Source organism: Pygocentrus nattereri, chromosome 18 (genome assembly GCF_015220715.1).
Source record: "Pygocentrus nattereri isolate fPygNat1 chromosome 18, fPygNat1.pri, whole genome shotgun sequence".
Taxonomy (NCBI): domain Eukaryota; kingdom Metazoa; phylum Chordata; class Actinopteri; order Characiformes; family Serrasalmidae; genus Pygocentrus; species Pygocentrus nattereri.
Genome location: NC_051228.1, coordinates 659,884 through 680,000, shown reverse-complemented (window position 1 = coordinate 680,000; position 20,117 = coordinate 659,884). Strand labels below are relative to the sequence as shown.

At 44.6% G+C, this 20,117-nt stretch overlaps 1 protein-coding gene across 1 annotated transcript in view; it reads left to right on the top strand.

Moving 5' to 3' along the window:
- Nucleotides 1-20,117, top strand: part of ryr1a (ryanodine receptor 1a (skeletal)) — a 138,240-nt gene that overhangs the window by 99,330 nt on the left and 18,793 nt on the right. Inside the window, exons 83-93 of the mRNA XM_037547310.1 lie at nt 404-496; nt 6,270-6,369; nt 7,329-7,408; nt 7,499-7,575; nt 8,346-8,419; nt 9,673-9,690; nt 14,886-14,966; nt 15,249-15,337; nt 15,443-15,571; nt 16,079-16,183; nt 17,113-17,118. Coding sequence (XP_037403207.1) covers nt 404-496; nt 6,270-6,369; nt 7,329-7,408; nt 7,499-7,575; nt 8,346-8,419; nt 9,673-9,690; nt 14,886-14,966; nt 15,249-15,337; nt 15,443-15,571; nt 16,079-16,183; nt 17,113-17,118 — 852 coding nt within the window. The remainder of the gene's footprint in view (nt 1-403; nt 497-6,269; nt 6,370-7,328; nt 7,409-7,498; nt 7,576-8,345; nt 8,420-9,672; nt 9,691-14,885; nt 14,967-15,248; nt 15,338-15,442; nt 15,572-16,078; nt 16,184-17,112; nt 17,119-20,117) is intronic.

The following is a 20,117-nucleotide window of genomic DNA, read 5'->3' as shown; positions in this document are numbered from 1 at the left end:
TCTTTGAACTTTTCCTTGTTCCAGAGGTTTAATTAAGGTGCTTCATCTCGTTTAAAGCAGCACTATGTAGGATTTGGGGATGTATTAAGAGCATTGTATAGCATGGGTTGTACTTCGGCGAGTTGGCTTGAAGAGAATTCAAAGAGAACTCGGTCTAAACTCGGTGCAGGAGCGTCTCTGAGGATAGGAGTGAATCATCTACTACTGTTATCACATCTTCTTCTTCAAATGAATCACAGCAGCGCCCACTCACCAGATTATATATTAAGTGTGTTCTTTATCCTCCAAACTCAGTAACGACACTTCTTACATGAAAAATATCACGTAGTGCTGCTTTAACTGACGTCGTGGAAGGGAAGTGAAGTCATGAATAGCTAGTCGTCTGTGCTCTGTGCGTGTCTAGAGCTGCCACATCGGTGAGGAAGATGAGGATGAAGAGGAAGACCAGGCTGGAGGAGCAGAGGAGATGTCGTTTGAGGTGCGACAGTCAGAGACGGTAATGTTGGCCGGGGGCAGGGGACAGGGACACCAGAGCGGTACAGAGGCCAGAGACTTCATCATCATCATCTTCATCATCATCAACACCACTACACTCATTCTTCACCACACATCCCACATTGGAGTTAAATTAACACCTGCAATTAAAACAGAGTATTTTTCTGCACTGCGTTTGCGCAACAGGCTTCAGCGGAAGGCTTTAGTTTATGAGCGTGACCCCGATTCTCTGGTAGCCTGAGATCTGTTCCATCTTAATGAGTCTTAATGACCTGCTGAGAACCCTCGTTACGCCATCAGAGAACCGCGGCCACGTTCGTAACCTTGAGTTCTCTTTCAAGCAGCTGTTCTTCTTTATGAAATGGAGTGACTTGTTGACAGATAAGCTTGTCTTCGGTAACGTGGCAGACTGTGTTGGTGTCATGACATGAAGTTGATTCCTTACAACCGGCGTTGGGTAGTAACGGAATTCATGTAGCGGTGTTAATCTGTTACAGTTACAATATATGGACAAAAGTATTGGGACACCTACATGTTACCCTTTCAGGAGTTTTTATGAATCCCATTCTAAATCCATAGGCTTTAATGTGGAGTTGGTCCCCTTTTGCAGCTCTAACAGCTTCCACTCTTCTGGGAAGCTGCTACAAGATTTTGGAGTGTCTGTGGGAATTTCTGCCCGTTCATCCAGAATAGCGCTTGTGAGGTCAGACACTGATGTTGGACGAGAGGGTCTGGCTTACAGTCTCCGTTCCACTTCATCCCAAAGGTGTTGGATGGGGTGGAGGTCAGGGCTCTGTGAGGGTCAGTCAAGTTCTTCCACACCAAACTCACCCAGTCATGACTTTATGGAGCTGCTTTGGTCATTGGAGCTCAGTCAGGCTGGAACAGGAAAGGTTCTTCCCCAAACTGTTCCCACAAAGTTGGAAATGTACAAGTGTCCAAAATGTCTTCTTCAGCTGAAGCTTTAAGATTCCCTTCACTGGAACTAAGGGTTGTAGACAAACCCCTGATAAACAGCCCCATATCATTATCCCTCCTCCACCAAACTTTACAGCTGGCACAGTGCAGTCAGGCAGGCGCATATGCAGTCGCGGCGCTGTACATCACTCCATCCGACGCTTGGCTTTGTGCTTGGTTACGTAAGGCTTGAGTGTGGATGCTCGGCCATGGAAGCTCCCAGTGCAGTTTTGTGTTGATGCTGATGTTGATGAGGAGATTTTAACTCTGCAGTTATTGATCCGCAGAGCGTTGGAGACTTTTATGCTCTATGCTCCTCAGCACTCAGCGACCCGCTCCGAGTTGCTGTGGTTCCTAAACGCCTCCACTTCTCAATAATACGTCTTACAGCTGATCGTGGAGCATCTGGGAGGAAAGATGTAATGAACTGACTTGTTGCAACAGTGGCATCTATTAAAACACCATGCTGGAATTCAGGGAGCTCTTTAGAACAACCCATGTCAGGAACAGACGCTTGAAAGAGAAGTGCAGGTGTTACTTTAACACTGATGATGTTGGTGTGTGTATTGTGGATTTAACCAGGTGTGTGTGATGCTGTGTAGTTTGTATGTTTGATAATAAAGGTTTTGTGCAGGTCCATTTTTCTTTCACTGAGGTACAAACAGTGTAAACGTTCTCTCAAATCTACTACAGTGGTTCTAAGCTCTGATTGTGGAGCTTTAATCAGGTCCTCCAGGTGAAAAGTTGGTATTTGTTCCTTTTCATAACCGAATGATTTAAACTAGAGCAGTAGAGTAAAAGCCTGGAGGCGAGGCGAGGCGGGGTGTGTGGAGTCAGTCCAGCTTAGAACAGATCATTTCAGTGGATTATGGTTCAGTTATGTTCCCTGACTGAAGGTGCTGAGATGGAGCCTTGAGGGTCCCACCCCAGTGATGAGAGGGGCACTGACCCAGAGATGGTACCTTTATTTCTGAGAGTGTAGGATTGATGCTAAGCTCTCACCAGCTGCTGAGCTCATTCGTGTTCCCTCAGAAGAGGCTGATTTCAGAGATGAACTCGGTGCTGTAGGAACTGAAAGTGTTTGATCGCTGTTTTAAACAGTTCTGTCAAGCCTCGTATGTCATCCCTGCCGTTCTGTAGATTCAGTGGTGAACACACATGCTCAATCATGCGATGATATTAAGGTTCCCATAAATAATAATTATAGGTTTCATTTATACAGCGCAAAGGTCGCGTTACATAAGCGCAAAAACAAACAAAGATGTTTAAAAAACAAAAACACAGACAGTATCTGTGGGAGAGAGAAGGACAGTGGAGGTGCTGAGATGTAATGGGTTTAAATAATGTAAACTGGCTGATGTACAGTATAAATATGAAGTGAGCTGTATGGCTGGGCTGTCGTGTGAGGTTGTCTTGCTGTGCGATTGTTCTGTCTCTATGCAGTCTGACGTTAATGGCGCTGTAACCCGTCTGTCCTCCTGTTCTGTCTGTCCTCTCAGTTACACCCACTCAGTTACTCTTAAAGTCAACCTGAAATCTGAACGTTTTTATAGAGAAATTGAAATTTACAGTTTCAAGTGTGATAACAGTGTGAGACCCGACTGTCCTCCCAGTCAGTAAAGCTCTAAAACTGCATACAGTGTAACTAAAAGAATAACATCAGAATCTTAAATCTGAATGTAAAATTGGCCTAAATGATCAAAATATAAAATTGAACTTTTTTATAAAGCCAGACAGCCATATCAGTGGACCCGTGATATTAGCCATTGTTGATGCCTCACAGTTTTATTGGAATCTGTGAAAATGATCAGTAATTCACATTTTCTCCATTGTGGCATAGCTACACTCTGAAAAAAGACCAAGCGTCGTTAGTAAAGGATGGAGGAATTTTTGAAGAACCTTTTGTGTGTAAATAAAGCAGCTTTATTATATGGACCTGTTAACTCTGCTGAATTCATATCTGTTTTAAAACGCACAATCCAATCAGATCCTGAGGGATGAAAGATCCCACTCCTTTTTTACGTACAGTATATACATAAAATACGGTCCTTTGATGGAAGACGTGTCGTGAACTGTTTCATGTTGACTTTAACTTTATTTCAGATTTGAGCCTGAATGCTGCCCTCTAGTGTTTCCTGACTGTACTAACCTACTGACACACAGACTACAGTCAAAGCCACACACACACACACACACACACACACACCTATACCTATAGGTAAAGTACCTGCACACACTGAGCTGAACAGATCACAGAGCTACCTGGTAAGACAGAAAACAAAATGCGCATTTCATGCACCACACATTCACACAGCACCCATCGGGGAGAGGGGGGTAGGCCAGGCAAATGGGAGGGGGGTGCTTTGGGTTGGGGGAGGTGGGGGGACTACGATCTTACTATGACTGTTTATGTAAAAAATCTTTATTAAAAGCAGTGCTGCTGGAGTTTTAAACACTGTGTCCACTCACTGTCCACTCTATTAGACACTCCTACCTTGTCGGTCCACCTTGTAGATGTAAAGTCAGAGACGACAGCTCATCTGCTGCTGCACAGTTTGTGTTGGTCATCCTCTAGTCCTTCATCAGTGGACACAGGACGCTGCCCACAGGACGCTGCCCACAGGACGCTGCCCACAGGACGCTGTTGGCTGGATATTTTTGGTTGGTGGGCTATTCTCAGTCCAGCAGCGACACTGAGGTGTTAAAAACTCCAGCAGCACTGCTGTGTCTGATCCACTCAGACCAGCACAACACACACTAACACACCACCACCACGTCAGTGTTACTGCAGTGCTGAGAATGACCCACCACCCAAATAGTACCTGCTCTGTGAGGGTCCGTGGGGGTCCTGACCACTGAAGAACAGGGTAACAGAGTATCAGAGAAACAGATGGACTACAGTCTGTAACTGTAGAACTACAGAGTGGAACTGAACGGTCAGTGGAGCTGATAGAGTGGACAGTGAAGTGGACTTAATGAAGCAGCTGATTTGTGTATTTTTATGTCCTCTTGAGATCATGCCTTTCTATATGTGACCGCATGAGTAGTATTATTATTTATTGCAGTTAATGATGTTATTGTGATTTAGCCACATGTGTTTTGCAAAATAAAGCAATCGCAGTGTAATAATGCAACAGCTGGTGATGTCAGCCTGTTTCATAGTGCATACAGTACATACAGTGGGTATGTATGAATATATGTATTATAGAGACAGTGAAATAAGGGCAGCCTTGTCCAGACGTCCTGTCCAGGTGCTGCTGTTTCATTGGCTGCTTACTGTAGTCCAGCGTTTGTTCCAGACAAACGTGAGGATGTAGAATAACAAACTCCACAACTAATGAGTCTGAGTGGGGTGAGAGAGTGGCTAAAACACCCAAATAAAGACAAAACACCTCACTAATCCAGATGCAGTGGAGCACGGTCAGTTTACACTGAAAGAAAAAAAACTTTGAATTTACGTCATTCAAATGAAAATAGGTCAATGCCACACAAACTGAAAGACAACAGTGTCTTGATGGAGTAGATTAAGTGCAAGTGCAAGAGTGCAAATCAGAATCAGAATATTTTTTCACCAGGTGTTTAAGTATCAGGTGTATAAGTATCAGGTGTTTAAGTATCAGGTGTTTAAGTATCAGGTGTTTAAGTATCAGGTGTATAAATATCAGGTGTATAAGTATCAGGTGTATAAGTATCAGGTGTTTAAGTATCAGGTGTATAAATATCAGGTGTATAAGTATCAGGTGTATAAGTATCAGGTGTTTAAGTATCAGGTGTATAAGTATCAGGTGTATAAGTATCAGGTGTTTAAGTATCAGGTGTTTAAGTATCAGGTGTTTAAGTATCAGGTGTTTAAGTATCAGGTGTATAAGTATCAGGTGTATAAGTATCAGGTGTATAAGTATCAGGTGTTTAAGTACCAGGTGTTTAAGTATCAGGTGTTTAAGTATCAGGTGTTTAAGTATCAGGTGTATAAGTATCAGGTGTTTAAGTACCAGGTGTTTAAGTATCAGGTGTTTAAGTATCAGGTGTTTAAGTATCAGGTGTTTAAGTATCAGGTGTATAAGTATCAGGTGTATAAGTATCAGGTGTATAAGTATCAGGTGTTTAAGTATCAGGTGTATAAGTATCAGGTGTATAAGTATCAGGTGTATAAGTATCAGGTGTTTAAGTACCAGGTGTTTAAGTATCAGGTGTTTAAGTATCAGGTGTTTAAGTATCAGGTGTATAAGTATCAGGTGTATAAGTATCAGGTGTTTAAGTACCAGGTGTTTAAGTATCAGGTGTTTAAGTATCAGGTGTATAAGTATCAGGTGTATAAGTATCAGGTGTTTAAGGATTTTTTTTTCTTGATGCAGGTGTCAACATAAAATAAAATAAATATAGAAAAAGATGGGTAAAGAGAGAGGGTGTGGGAGAAGGTACAGATTGATGTAGAATGTGCTGGAGATGGGTCAGTATAGAACCTTTGTGAAAATGGTTCTCAAAAAGGTTCTATATAGAACCATCTGTAGCTCATTTATGCACATTCACCATCAATCTGAAGAGCCCTTTCGTGATGCAGAGAGGGGTTCTTTGAGTGTTTATGGTTCTATATTGAACCATATTCTTTATTAAAGAACCCTTGAAGCCTTGTGAAGTGTAGTTTTAGAGGCTGTCAGAATAAATCAAACAGCAGAATTATCCAGAAATCCAGTGAAAGGCTGAAGAATATGAAGCAGACTGTGTTGCTGTAGACTGATGAAGGTCCAGGTGCAGAGAGCTGAAGCAGAGATGTGTGTGTTTACTATGAAATAACTGACAGTGTGTTTCCTGTGTAGGAAAAAGAGATGGAGAAACAGAGGCTCCTGTATCAGCAGTCTCGCCTCCACAACCGCGGAGCAGCAGAAATGGTCCTGCAAATGATCAGCGCCTGCAAAGGTGCAACCACAGCACAAACCACAATGAGGCTGCTGTCAAAGTTCATTACAGAAAAAAAAATGACACCAAAAGCTCTATAATGTTCATATGATCCACACAGTCGCTCTGACAGACTGTAATACACTACAGGAAGCGTAGGGGGCGATACGGCTTCTACTGTTTCATTTAAAAAGCTCTATAATGTTCATATGATCCACACAGTCGCTCTGACAGACTGTAATACACTACAGGAAGCGTAGGGGGCGATACGGCTTCTACTGTTTCATTTAAAAAGCTCTATAATGTTCATATGATCCACACAGTCGCTCTGACAGACTGTAATACACTACAGGAAGCGTAGGGGGCGATACGGCTTCTACTGTTTCATTTAAAAAGCTCTATAATGTTCATATGATCCACACAGTCGCTCTGACAGACTGTAATACACTACAGGAAGCGTAGGGGGCGATACGGCTTCTACTGTTTCATTTAAAAAGCTCTATAATGTTCATATGATCCACACAGTCGCTCTGACAGACTGTAATACACTACAGGAAGCGTAGGGGGCGATACGGCTTCTACTGTTTCATTTAAAAAGCTCTATAATGTTCATATGATCCACACAGTCGCTCTGACAGACTGTAATACACTACAGGAAGCGTAGGGGGCGATACGGCTTCTACTGTTTCATTTAAAAAGCTCTATAATGTTCATATGATCCACACAGTCGCTCTGACAGACTGTAATACACTACAGGAAGCGTAGGGGGCGATACGGCTTCTACTGTTTCATTTAAAAAGCTCTATAATGTTCATATGATCCACACAGTCGCTCTGACAGACTGTAATACACTACAGGAAGCGTAGGGGGCGATACGGCTTTCATTTAAAAAGCTCTATAATGTTCATCTGATTTTCTTCATACTGAATCAGAACTAATAACACGGAACAGCCACAAAGCTTTTGTTTGTCATCCTCCAGGTGAGACGGGCTGCATGGTGTCTTCCACCCTAAAGCTGGGCATCTCTATTCTGAATGGAGGGAACAGTGAAGTCCAGCAGGTCATTACTGCACTTCCTGTCCAAGTGAAATGAAATTGACATAAAACGCAGGCAAGTGTGATTTATATTATTTCATCTGGACTCCTGTAGAAAATGCTGGACTATCTGAAGGACAAAAAGGACGTTGGTTTCTTCCTGAGTGTGCAGACGCTGATGCAGACCTGCAGGTACGATGCGGTTAAGCAGCCTTACATTTTATACGTGTCCACTTTACCATCCACTTTATTCCTTTTATGACCGGCCACTTTATTAGAAACACCCACCTTGTGCTTCCACAAACTGGCCACTTTATTAGAAACACCCAACCTGTGATTCCACTAACTGGCCACTTTATTAGAAACACCCACCTTGTGCTTCCACTAACTGGCCACTTTATTAGAAACACCCACCTTGTGCTTCCACTAACTGGCCACTTTATTAGAAACACCCAACCTGAGCTTCCATTAACTGGCCACTTTATTAGAAACACCCACCTTGTGCTTCCACTAACCGGCCACTTTATTAGATACACCCAACCTGAGCTTCCACTAACTGGCCACTTTATTAGAAACACCCACCTTGTGCTTCCACTAACTGGCCACTTTATTAGAAACACCCACCTTGAGCTTCCACTAACTGGCCACTTTATTAGAAACACCCACCTTGTGCTTCCACTAACTGGCCACTTTATTAGAAACACCCACCTTGTGCTTCCACTAACTGGCCACTTTATTAGAAACACCCACCTTGTGCTTCCACTAACTGGCCACTTTATTAGAAACACCCACCTTGTGCTTCCACTAACTGGCCACTTTATTAGAAACACCCACCTTGTGCTTCCACTAACTGGGCTACAGGAGAGGTGTTTCTGATGAACTGCTGTAATTAAAGGTGTTTTAAAGGAAGGTTTGGCTGGTGTTTGCTCTTAGATCAGCAGGTAAAGTGTGTTGTTTTGCAGTGTTTTGGACCTGAATGCGTTTGAGAGGCAGAACAAAGCTGAAGGTTTGGGGATGGTATCTGAGGAGGGCACGAGTAAGTCAGACGTTTCATCTTATTGCAGTTGCACAGAGCAGACTCTGATCTCTGCACAGATAGAACCCTTTGAATTCTAGTCACCACTGTCATTTTGCTATGCTATTTAAATGGATTTATTTATTTATATTATTACCTATGTAAATGTAAACGATACGTATCATTAGTTACATAATAAAACTTCAGTCCTCCTCTGCACTTTCTGCTTGTTTCAGTGAGCTTGTGTAGGTTAATAAGCAAAAACTAGTGTAAATGTTTTTAATGATGCTCAGGACTCTGTGTATATTCATCTGATTTAAAACCTGCAGACGGATCTGGTTCTGGACAAGTTGTCCATCCTCCACATGATCAGATGTCCAGCATGCAGTCCGGTCCACCTAATGAGCTCATCATTTCCGATCATTATAATAAAACCATCCTATATCTGAGAGTCTAATATCCTGAGTGCGTGAATCTGGAGAGTTGAATGAACTTCTGATATTGACTGTGCAGTCAAGGGCCGGCCGATATATCAGTCAGCTGATAAAATCAGACGATTTCAATTTATCAGTACAGGCGATAACGTTGCAGATATGTATATAAAAATTACTGTAAAACTAACGTTAAATTCACGTTTTACTCTAATAATTGCAGTCCAGACTGACCAGATAAATTATTCAACTTATGAAGTATTGCTTTCTTTTTGACTGTATAAAATTATCAGCTGATGTTATGAGATTACTTTCTTAAAGGGCCCATATCCTCCATTTAACTGTTATTTTATTTACTTTTCTTGAGGTCCAATGGACGGAGCTAAATTGCTATAGGCTGAATGGGTGGGGTTAAACTGCTGTAGGCTGAATGGGTGGGGCTAAACTGCTATAGGCTGACTGGGTGGGGCTAAACTGCTGTAGCTGAATGGGTGGGGCTAAACTGCTATAGGCTGACTGGGTGGGGTTAAACTGCTATAGGCTGAATGGGTGGGGCTAAACTGCTGTACATGGATGGTATGGCCTGAGGAACGTTTGGAACTTGAAACAGTGTTTCTGCTCTACATCAAACATTTATTTTAAAAAGAGGTGAAGAAAGTGCGGTTGTCCAGGGTATGGGCCCTTTAAAACGTGTGTCAGTGTCAGTGATGGTGAGCGTATCGGTCAGGCTCTTGTAATGATTCAGTGTTTTACTCCCGGTCATCTACTGCACTCACCTTCACCTTCCCTCTCTCCATCGCCATACTCCCTCCCTCTCTCTCTCCCTCCTTACTTGGGCCTCAGACATGAAGCTAGAGCGGGGTAAATAATGCCTCTGTCTCTTTTATCTCTTCCTCTCTCTCCTGTCTCTGTCCTCTCTCTGTCCCTCATTCTTCTCCTCTTTGTTTTGGATCTTAACACGTCACTCAAGGAAAAGAACTTCCACAAGTTTATGGATGAAGATCACAGTTTGAAGTTCACAGCGTGCACTGAGTGTTCAGTTCATTGTGTCCAGATACCTCATATCTACATTCAGTGGCCATTTTATCAGAAACACCTGCGTATAGGTGTAATAGACTGCAGCCCATCTGTTCATCAGCCACTGTGTCAGTCCACAAGTTTGGATGGGTCCATTCAAATGTTTTGCAAATGATATGCACACTTAAGAAATTTCAACAGAAAAAACGAGAATCAAGTCGTTTTTCCATCCACTGGTTCTGTGAAAAAACTCTAGGTGCTGTAGTCTGCTGTGATTAGGAGCATCGAAACGAGCAACATGGAGAGATTTAACTCTGTTTTTGCTTTAAGTGGAATCATCTTTACAGCCATTTGTCATGTAACTAAAAAGACACAGAAGTGATTAAAAGCTCCAGAGAAAACGTGGCTCCTAACAACCACCTGGAAGAGCTGGTCGATCCCAGAACTGCCCCCATCAGATAAACAGCACTGAAAGCTCTGATCTCTGAGAGAGAGGAGAAGATCAAGCTGCTTCAGATCTGAAAACATCCACAGGAGTTTCTGTCCTTCCACTGTGAGAAGACCACTCAGCGCTGTGGGTCTGAAAGGACGTGTAGCTGATCGAGAAGAACCTCACTGAGAAAAGGAGACGGGCACATCAAACAGAGAAGCTGGACGATGGACTGACCGCCCCAGAGTCCAGACCTCAGCACCACTGAATGGGTTTGATTACTTCAGAAAATCATCAACCAGCTTCTCAGACTGAACTTTAGAGGCGTGTCTGCAGGTTCTTTGAGGAACTGAAGGTGAGGCTCCTGAGAAGAACAGAAGCTGGAATGACGGGAAAGAAACAATGAACCTGTATTTAAAAGGGCAACTTCTCCAAAGTTCCTACATAATTAACTGCTTAAGCTGTAAACAGAGTGGTTTGGTGTGAAACGCTCGGTTCTAGATAAACTTACCAGGTCAGAGCTGCTCACAGTGGTGGTGATGGGAACCAGACGTCCCTCTAAAAGCTCCTACAGAAAGTTCCTACATGAACTGGTTCTGAATTCACTGCCTGATGACTGAGACGCTGTTTTATGAGAGTTTAGAGAACTTCAACTCCATTCATGGTGGAGGGAGACATGCAGGGCGCTGTGCGGCAAAATAGTCCCCAAAGAAAACTCAGTATTCCAGATTTTCCACTGTTTTCCATCATCAACATTCCATATAAGCTCAGAAGACTCGTGTAGGTTCTCTGGTGGTTCTGGATGGTAAATAAAGTGTCTATATCTGTGTTGTAGTCATGGTGACGCCTGGTTCCCATCACCACCACTGTAAAGACGTCTGAGCTTCTCTGCAGATTAAACCCTTTCACGCCAGACTAACCTGCATCTGTTCATAATCTGGTTGTATCTGAATTACACGGAATATTTGAAAATTTTGTGGAATTCCCCCTTGAGGGCTGTTTTAACTGGAAATTTAATGAATGGCTCTGACTTTCTCACATTATGCTGTAGGTGTTTCTGATAAAATGACCAGTGCGTGTAGATTGTAGGACACTCTGTCTGGACACTCAGTGTGAGCTCACACACATACAGAATGAGGTTGAATTTCGGTTATTGACCTTGAGTGTCTCGTCGATCTGCTGTAACTCCACAACTCTGACGTGTGCATAATAATCTCAACCCAGAACACGGCCCCTCCATCCCATCACCCTGAAGGCCATTAGCTTATGTATCTAATGCCTCTACAGATTTGTGTATTACTTTATTTACGTGTCATAGTACGTTTTGTACAACAGTCTCAGCTTTCGTTGCTTCTCTGGAGTCGTCCTTAAAATGGCGAAGAACCTGAAGGAACCTGTATGCTCATTTTGGGTGCATTACCTGATAGAGGTCTACACGCCGGCAGTGGAGATGTTTTTACACTCTTTGAAATGAAAAGTGTGGCTGAAGTCCTTTAAGTCCTTTGATTGATCACCACCCTGTATCAGTATTTGACATTTTTCATGTTTTGAAGCACAAAACCATCCATTTATGTGTATTTCTGTGATCTACATGCTGCTGAGAATAAGTACTAATTTATTGCAGATCCTCAGACCCTCCTGGATCATTTTCATTTCACCTCTAATCCAGGTCAACCCACCCCGTTATCAGACCCGCCCATTATCAGACCCACCTGTTACCAAAAAGGCCTGTTATGAAAACCACCTGTTATCAGAGCCATCCGTCATCAAACCCACCTGTTATCCGGCGCTGTTGTCAGACCCACCCATCATCAGATCGACCTGTCATCAGACCCACCTGATGTCAAACCCATCTGTTTCCAAACCCAACCATAATCAGACCCACCTCTTACAAAACCCACCTGTTATCAGACCCACCTATTATCAGACCTAACCCACCTGTTTTAGACCCACCTGTAATCAGGGCTGTTCAGTTGATCCTGCTGGACTGACACACACCTGAGTTCAGGAGTTCAGTAGTTCTGCATGCTGCAGTGTGTGAAGTCCTTTTCCACACAGAGGAGAGAAAATCACCATTTCTTCTCTTTCTGCGTTTCTAAAGGCAGTATGTCAAATTTATGATTTAGTATTTTGAAATAAATTATTTTCTCAAAGTGTTGACCTTCTATGTTGAAATAGCTTAATTGTCTGAAATGTTGGCTGTGTAGAAGTAACTTTATATTTTAGAACAATTACTTCTTTTTGGGAGTTTTGGGAGAGATAAGAAGTCATTATTTGGATGTAGGGAACTTGTTAGGGGAAAATAAATCATTGTTTTGAGATACTAAGTCAGAAATTTGACGTCCTGCTGTGAGAAAAGGACACAGATGATTTTCTCTTCGTCCAGCAGGACTGGACTTCTGTAGAGAGTGTGTTTAACTGGAGCTTTGCTGTTTAAGTCTCTCTCTCTCTCTCTCTCCCCTCTCATCCCTCTCTTCCCTCTCTCTCTCTCTCTCTCTTCCCTCTATTCCCTCTCTCTCCCTCTCTCTCTCTCTCTCTCTCTCTCTCTCTCTCTCTCTCTCTCTCCCTCTCTTCCCTCTCTTTCCTCACTCTTTCTCTCTCCCTCTCTTCCCTCTCTTCTCCCTCTCTCTCCCTCTCTTCCCTCTCTTCCCTCTCTCTCATTCTCTGTCTCTCTCTCTGTCTCTCTCACTCTCTCTCTCCCCCTCTCTCTCTTGCCTCTCTCTATCTCTCCTCTGCTCTCTTCTCTCTCTTTCTCTCTCCTCTTGTTCTGTCTTCACTCTCCTCTTTCTCAATCTCTTCTCTTTCTCTCTCTCTCTCTCTGTCTCACTGTCAGATACAGTGTCTCTGTGATCTTATATCTGTTTTTATATTCCAGTGCAATTAATGTGTGAATGTGTGTTTGTGTAAATGTGTGTGTATGTAGAAGTGTGTATGTTTTTTAAGTGTATGTCTATGTAAATGTGTGTGTGTGTGTGTGTGTGTGTCCTCTGTAAGTAAGTCCTAATTATGTGAGCCTGTGTGTCTACAGTGTTAAAGAGGAGAGTGCAATCAGAACCACTGTGAGCTCAGTCAGCAGTTCAGACAGCGGTTCAGTCAGAGGTTCACTCAGACGTTCAGTCAGAGGTTCACTCAGACGTTCAGTCAGAGGTTCACTCAGAGGTTCAGTTAGTGTTTCACTCAGACGTTCAGTCAGACGTTCAGTCAAACGTTCAGTCAGATATTCAGTCAGAGGTTCAGTCAGAGGTTCAGTCAGTGTTTCACTCAGACGTTCAGTCAGACATTCAGTCAGACGTTCACTCAGATATTCAGTCAGAGGTTCAGTCAGAGGTTCAGTCAGTGTTTCACTCAGACGTTCAGTCAGACGTTCAGTCAGACGTTCAGTCAGACGTTCACTCAGATATTCAGTCAGAGGTTCAGTCAGAGGTTCAGTCAGAGGTTCACTCAGACGTTCAGTCAGACGTTCAGTCAGAGGTTCACTCAGACCTTCAGTCAGAGGTTCAGTCAGAGGTTCAGTCAGAGGTTCACTCAGAGGTTCACTCAGACGTTCAGTCAGAGGTTCAGTCAGTGTTTCACTCAGACGTTCAGTCAGCGGTTCAGTCAGAGGTTCAGTCAGAGGTTCAGTCAGAGGTTCAGTCAGAGGTTCACTCAGACGTTCACTCAGACGTTCAGTCAGAGGTTCAGTCAGAGGTTCACTCAGAGGTTCACTCAGACGTTCAGTCAGACGTTCAGTCAGAGGTTCACTCAGATATTCAGTCAGAGGTTCAGTCAGAGGTTCAGTCAGAGGTTCACTCAGACGTTCAGTCAGAGGTTCACTCAGACGTTCAGTCAGAGGTTCACTCAGAGGTTCACTCAGACGTTCAGTCAGAGGTTCAGTCAGTGTTTCACTCAGACGTTCAGTCAGCGGTTCAGTCAGAGGTTCACTCAGAGGTTCAGTCAGCGGTTTAGTCAGAAGTTCAGTCAGCGGTTCAGTCAGCGGTTCAGTCAGAGGTTCAGTCAGCGGTTCAGTCACAGGTTCAGTCAGAGGTTCAGTCAGCGGTTCAGTCACAGGTTCAGTCAGAGGTTCAGTCAGAGGTTCCGTCAGAGGTTCCGTCAGAGGTTCCGTCAGAGGTTCAGTCAGAGGTTCCGTCACAGGTTCCGTCAGAGGTTCCGTCAGAGGTTCCGTCAGAGGTTCAGTCAGTGGTTCAGTCAGAGGTTCAGTCACAGGTTCAGTCAGAGGTTCAGTCACAGGTTCAGTCAGAGGTTCAGTCAGTGGTTCAGTCAGAGGTTCAGTCACAGGTTCAGTCAGAGGTTCAGTCAGAGGTTCAGTTCTTTTCATTCTGTTTTCCTTTTTTTGCTGTTTCTTTCTTTCTGTCTCCTTTTTTCTTTCTTTTACTTTCTTTCATTACTTCTTTCTCTTTTTTATTTTTCCCTTTCTTTGTCTTTCCATTTTATTTCTGTCTCTCCTATGTCTACGTGTCTCTCTGTCAGTCTCTGTTTCTGTGGTTCTCTCTGTTCATCTGCTCTCTCTGTGGTTCTGGCTCTGTGTCCTGCTCTGCTGTAGAGGTTCTGCTGTGTGTGTTGCTGAGCTGCGAGGGTTCTGTTAAGCTCACCTGTCTCTGTTCTGGCTCAGGTGAGAAAGTGATGGCGGACGATGAATTCACCTGTGACCTGTTCCGCTTCCTGCAGCTGCTCTGTGAAGGACACAATAACGGTCAGTTACTGCCCTGCACACCCACAGCGGACCCAAAGAGAACCTTCTCATTCTTTACACCAGCTTACTCCCCCCAGGAGGAGCGATATGCCCACCATCACGGCTCCATCTGCTTTTAAGATGATCTGAGATGTGAGCCGGTAGCGTTTCTGCTACCCGTAGTTTAGCTCTGTTTACCAGGAGCCCAAGCCCAGGGTTTAACTTCTCCTGCAGCAGCTCATGATGTTCTCCAGTGGAACCTGCAGGTCAGAGTGAGTTCTGTTTTGTTTTTACTCTCTGTAGATTTCCAGAACTACCTCAGAACTCAGACAGGAAGCACAACCACCATCAACATCATCATCTGCACTGTGGACTACCTGCTGCGTCTGCAGGTGAGCAGGGAAGGTGCGCGTTATCGGGCTGAACTGTATGTTTGGGGCTGGAGGTCAGGAATAAAAATCTCTTACGTCTTGTAAGCAGTGCTGAAATGTGTGCAGGAGTCCATCAGCGATTTTTACTGGTACTATTCCGGGAAGGAGATCATAGACGATCCGGGGAAGAGGAACTTCTCCAAGGCCATGGCCGTCGCCAAGCAGGTCTTCAACAGCCTGACTGAGTACATCCAGGTGAGGCTGCACTGAGAACCTCACATACATGAGCTGACAAATGCTAGAACCCGTTTTTACTCACTGCCCCCTAGTGTGTGTTCACTAGTGTGTATGTGGTGTTTCACTGTGTAGATGGTCCTCCTCTGTGGGACTAATAAGGGTCACTTCACACTTAAAGTGTGGCTTGTGCGGCTGATCAGTGGTGAATGTTGGTTTAAGGCAGGAGTGTCCAAACTCGTACCATGCCAAAATAACTGAGGGCCACAATATGATTCACAAATGATTCAAAGCATTACGTCCAGCCATGCGCAGTGGGCCACTGATAACACACTCTGGAACAGAAGCCACGGGCTGGTTGTCATCTACCTGCGGGCCTCGTTTAGGCCAGACTTTGGTCACCCCTGTATGGAGAATGGCCTTTTCTGTTTTATCCAGGACGTTTATTGATATGTATGTATTCATTTCAATACAAAACTCTCTCTCTCTCTCTCTCTCTCTCTCTCTCTCTCTCTCTCTCTCCTTCAGGGTCCCTGTACAGGTAACCAGCAGTCTCTGGCCCACAGCAGGCTGTGGGACGCTGTTGTTGGTTTCCTTCATGTCTTTGCTCATATGATGATGAAACTGGCTCAGGTGAGCAGCGCTGCATCATTTCCACTGAACACTTTAATCCTGCTTGCAGTGACAGTTTATGTAAGAAATGTGTACATTACGAATCATTTTTACATGGTTACTCATACTTATAAAAATACTTAAAAGATGTTTTACGTTATAAACGTAGTGCCGCTGTACATTCGCAGAATGCTAATATAAACGCTAATATATTATCGTAACTCAAATCTGATTGTAGCGCCTCTAATGCCGTGTGCCATTTAATTTCATTCAAGGGTGTTTTCACACTTGAGTCCTCACCCGGGCCTCTGGGCTCGTATGGGGGAATCAGGGATTGGAATTCCATACGTCACTTTTCTGAGGGCAGGTTTGCAGATTGGCTTCATCGCTTTGCTGCTTTTTATTATTTTCCTTGGACACAAACTCTGAAGAGCAGCCGTCCTCTCCCCCGTCACCGCACTCAAAAAGGGAAGTGACGCGATTAGTGGAAGCCGTCACGTTACAGAATGAGCCAATCACAGAGCCCCGTACGCGGCGACAGGAGCGGAGAGCTTCCACGTGAGCAGCGGACCCACCAGAGTTCGCCTAGACCACCGATTTCAGAGCAGAGATCGGTTCTCTGTTCTGCTCCCGGCTTTTACGCTTGACCAAACGCACCAAACTCACAGAGCAGGTGGTCCTGGGTCTGGAAAAGCTCCAGTGTGAAAACGCCCTAAAAGAGCTCAGCGTAGTTTCTAATAATGAGCTTTGTCTTATTTTAGCTGCATGACAGAAAAGCTGTGATTTTAATTGCTTAGTGTTTAGATTAGAGGCTTTTTAGACGTGACGCGTGTTACATTCCTGTTTCAGGAATGGTGTGTATGATGCTTCGGAATGTAATGCTGTTCTTACTCTGAAATGAAGGAATGTTGTATTGATTAATGAAACTGTTTTTCACATGGTCTGTGCAGGGAAGAGTATGTATCACTCTATTTATTCATTACAGTGATTGGCTTTGTGTTTGGCCCTGTCTACACCCCAGACTACGCTCCCCACACTCAGAGTGTCTGTATCCCCTGCTGAACACAGAGAGAGATGAATGAAGGAGATTAGAGACTCCAGCACTGACTGATAGCCCTACCCATTCAGCCTACAGCAGCTTAGTCCCACCCATTCAGTCTACAGCAGTTTAGCCCCACCCATTCAGCCTACAGCAGCTTAGTCCCACCCATTCAGTCTACAGCAGCTTAGTCCCACCCATTCAGTCTACAGCAGCTTAGTCCCACCCATTCAGTCTACAGCAGTTTAGTCCCACCCATTCAACCTACAGCAGCTTAGTCCCACCCATTCAGTCTACAGCAGCTTAGTCCCACCCATTCAACCTACAGCAGCTTAGTCCCACCCATTCAGTCTACAGCAGCTTAGTCCCACCCATTCAACCTACAGCAGCTTAGTCCCACCCATTCAGTCTACAGCAGTTTAGCCCCACCCATTCAGCCTACAGCATCTTAGCCCCACCCATTCAGCCTACAGCAGCTTAGTCCCACCCATTCAACCTACAGCAGCTTAGTCCCACCCATTCAGTCTACAGCAGCTTAGTCCCACCCATTCAACCTACAGCAGCTTAGTCCCACCCATTCAGTCTACAGCAGTTTAGCCCCACCCATTCAGCCTACAGCATCTTACCCCACCCATTCAGCCTACAGCAGCTTAGTCCCACCCATTCAACCTACAGCAGCTTAGTCCCACCCATTCAGTCTACAGCAGCTTAGTCCCACCCATTCAACCTACAGCAGCTTAGTCCCACCCATTCAGTCTACAGCAGTTTAGCCCCACCCATTCAGCCTACAGCATCTTACCCCACCCATTCAGCCTACAGCAGCTTAGTCCCACCCATTCAGTCTACAGCAGCTTAGTCCCACCCATTCAGTCTACAGCATCTTACCCCACCCATTCAGCCTACAGCAGCTTAGTCCCACCCATTCAGTCTACAGCAGCTTAGTCCCACCCATTCAGCCTACAGCAGTTTAGCCCCACCCATTCAGCCTACAGCAGTTTAGTCCCACCCATTCAGTCTACAGCATCTTACCCCACCCATTCAGTCTACAGCATCTTACCCCACCCATTCAGCCTACAGCATCTTAGCCCCACCCATTCAGTCTACAGCAGCTTAGTCCCACCCATTCAGTCTACAGCATCTTACCCCACCCATTCAGCCTACAGCAGCTTAGTCCCACCCATTCAGCCTACAGCAGTTTAGCCCCACCCATTCAGCCTACAGCAGCTTAGTCCCACCCATTCAACCTACAGCAGCTTAGTCCCACCCATTCAGTCTACAGCAGCTTAGTCCCACCCATTCAACCTACAGCAGCTTAGTCCCACCCATTCAGTCTACAGCAGTTTAGCCCCACCCATTCAGCCTACAGCATCTTACCCCACCCATTCAGCCTACAGCAGCTTAGTCCCACCCATTCAACCTACAGCAGCTTAGTCCCACCCATTCAGTCTACAGCAGTTTAGCCCCACCCATTCAGCCTACAGCAGTTTAGTCCCACCCATTCAGTCTACAGCATCTTACCCCACCCATTCAGCCTACAGCATCTTAGCCCCACCCATTCAGTCTACAGCAGCTTAGTCCCACCCATTCAGTCTACAGCATCTTACCCCACCCATTCAGCCTACAGCAGCTTAGTCCCACCCATTCAGTCTACAGCAGTTTAGCCCCACCCATTCAGCCTACAGCATCTTACCCCACCCATTCAGCCTACAGCAGCTTAGTCCCACCCATTCAGCCTACAGCAGTTTAGCCCCACCCATTCAGCCTACAGCAGTTTAGTCCCACCCATTCAGCCTATAGCGGCTTAGCCCCACCCATTCAGCCTACAGCAGTTTAGCCCCACCCACTCAGTCTACAGAAGCTTAGTCCCATGCTTGGGAATGGGAAAATTCAAACGAGAAGTTGGTCAATAGGAAGCCAAACTTGAGTAAACATTTTTTGAGCCTCTACAAATTTAAGAAACTCCATTTTCACATTTTGACATGTTAATTCACACGAAATTAATATAATCTGAGGTTATTTCACGGCTCAATCTTCACTGAAGCAGGAGCGCCGTCAGATACAAAGGACTGAAGGTGCGTTTGAACAGGACTAAAATCATTAAGAATGAATTAACTACGTCACCCACCTCGGCCTGTTTCAGTAGGGCTTTAAAAACAGCCTGATTATTTAGTGTTTGGCACAAAAACCCACACAAACTTAATAAATGGGAAAAAAGTAGAAAGGACAGAACATTTGGGATGCGTGCTCTTTGCTTCCTGTCACTGCAGACTGAGCAGTGAGTGTTGAATGATGAAGACAGTGTACCGCAGGAGGATCAGACAGCCTGAGAGGGAAGTGAGGGCTGTTCAGCCCCTCCTGATGAAGACGAGCCCTTTAACACGCGCCTGTCCGTGCTGACCCTGCGGTCAGGGCTGGGGAGAATCTATTAAACCAGCTGCTATAATCCATTACATCCTTCTCTTCTCACGTTCTGGACACAATAAAACTCCTCCATGTGTCTCTGTCAATCTCAAGAGCATTTATATTCATATATTCATATATTTAAATGAGGAGAACCTGCAGTGGAACCTTCCCAACCCTGACTATCCAATGAGGTTTTGACTGGATCCTGCTCTGCCCTGTTTGTGATACTTGTCATCTGTTCTTTGTGGTCTTTTTTTTCCCTTGATGTACACACTTAAAAAATATGGTTCTTCAAGGGTTCTTTAGGTTCTATTTAGATTAATTCTGTATAGGCCAATTAGCATGATTAAATGGTTCTCTGCATGGTGAAAGTGTTCCTCAGATTGGTGGAGAATGTGTTGTAACTGGTTCTATATAGCATAAAAAAGGGCTGCTGTTGTTAGAATGTCAAGCTTGTTACAATAGAAGAACCCTTTTTGGGTATATAGAACCATGTTCCATCAATCTGAAGAA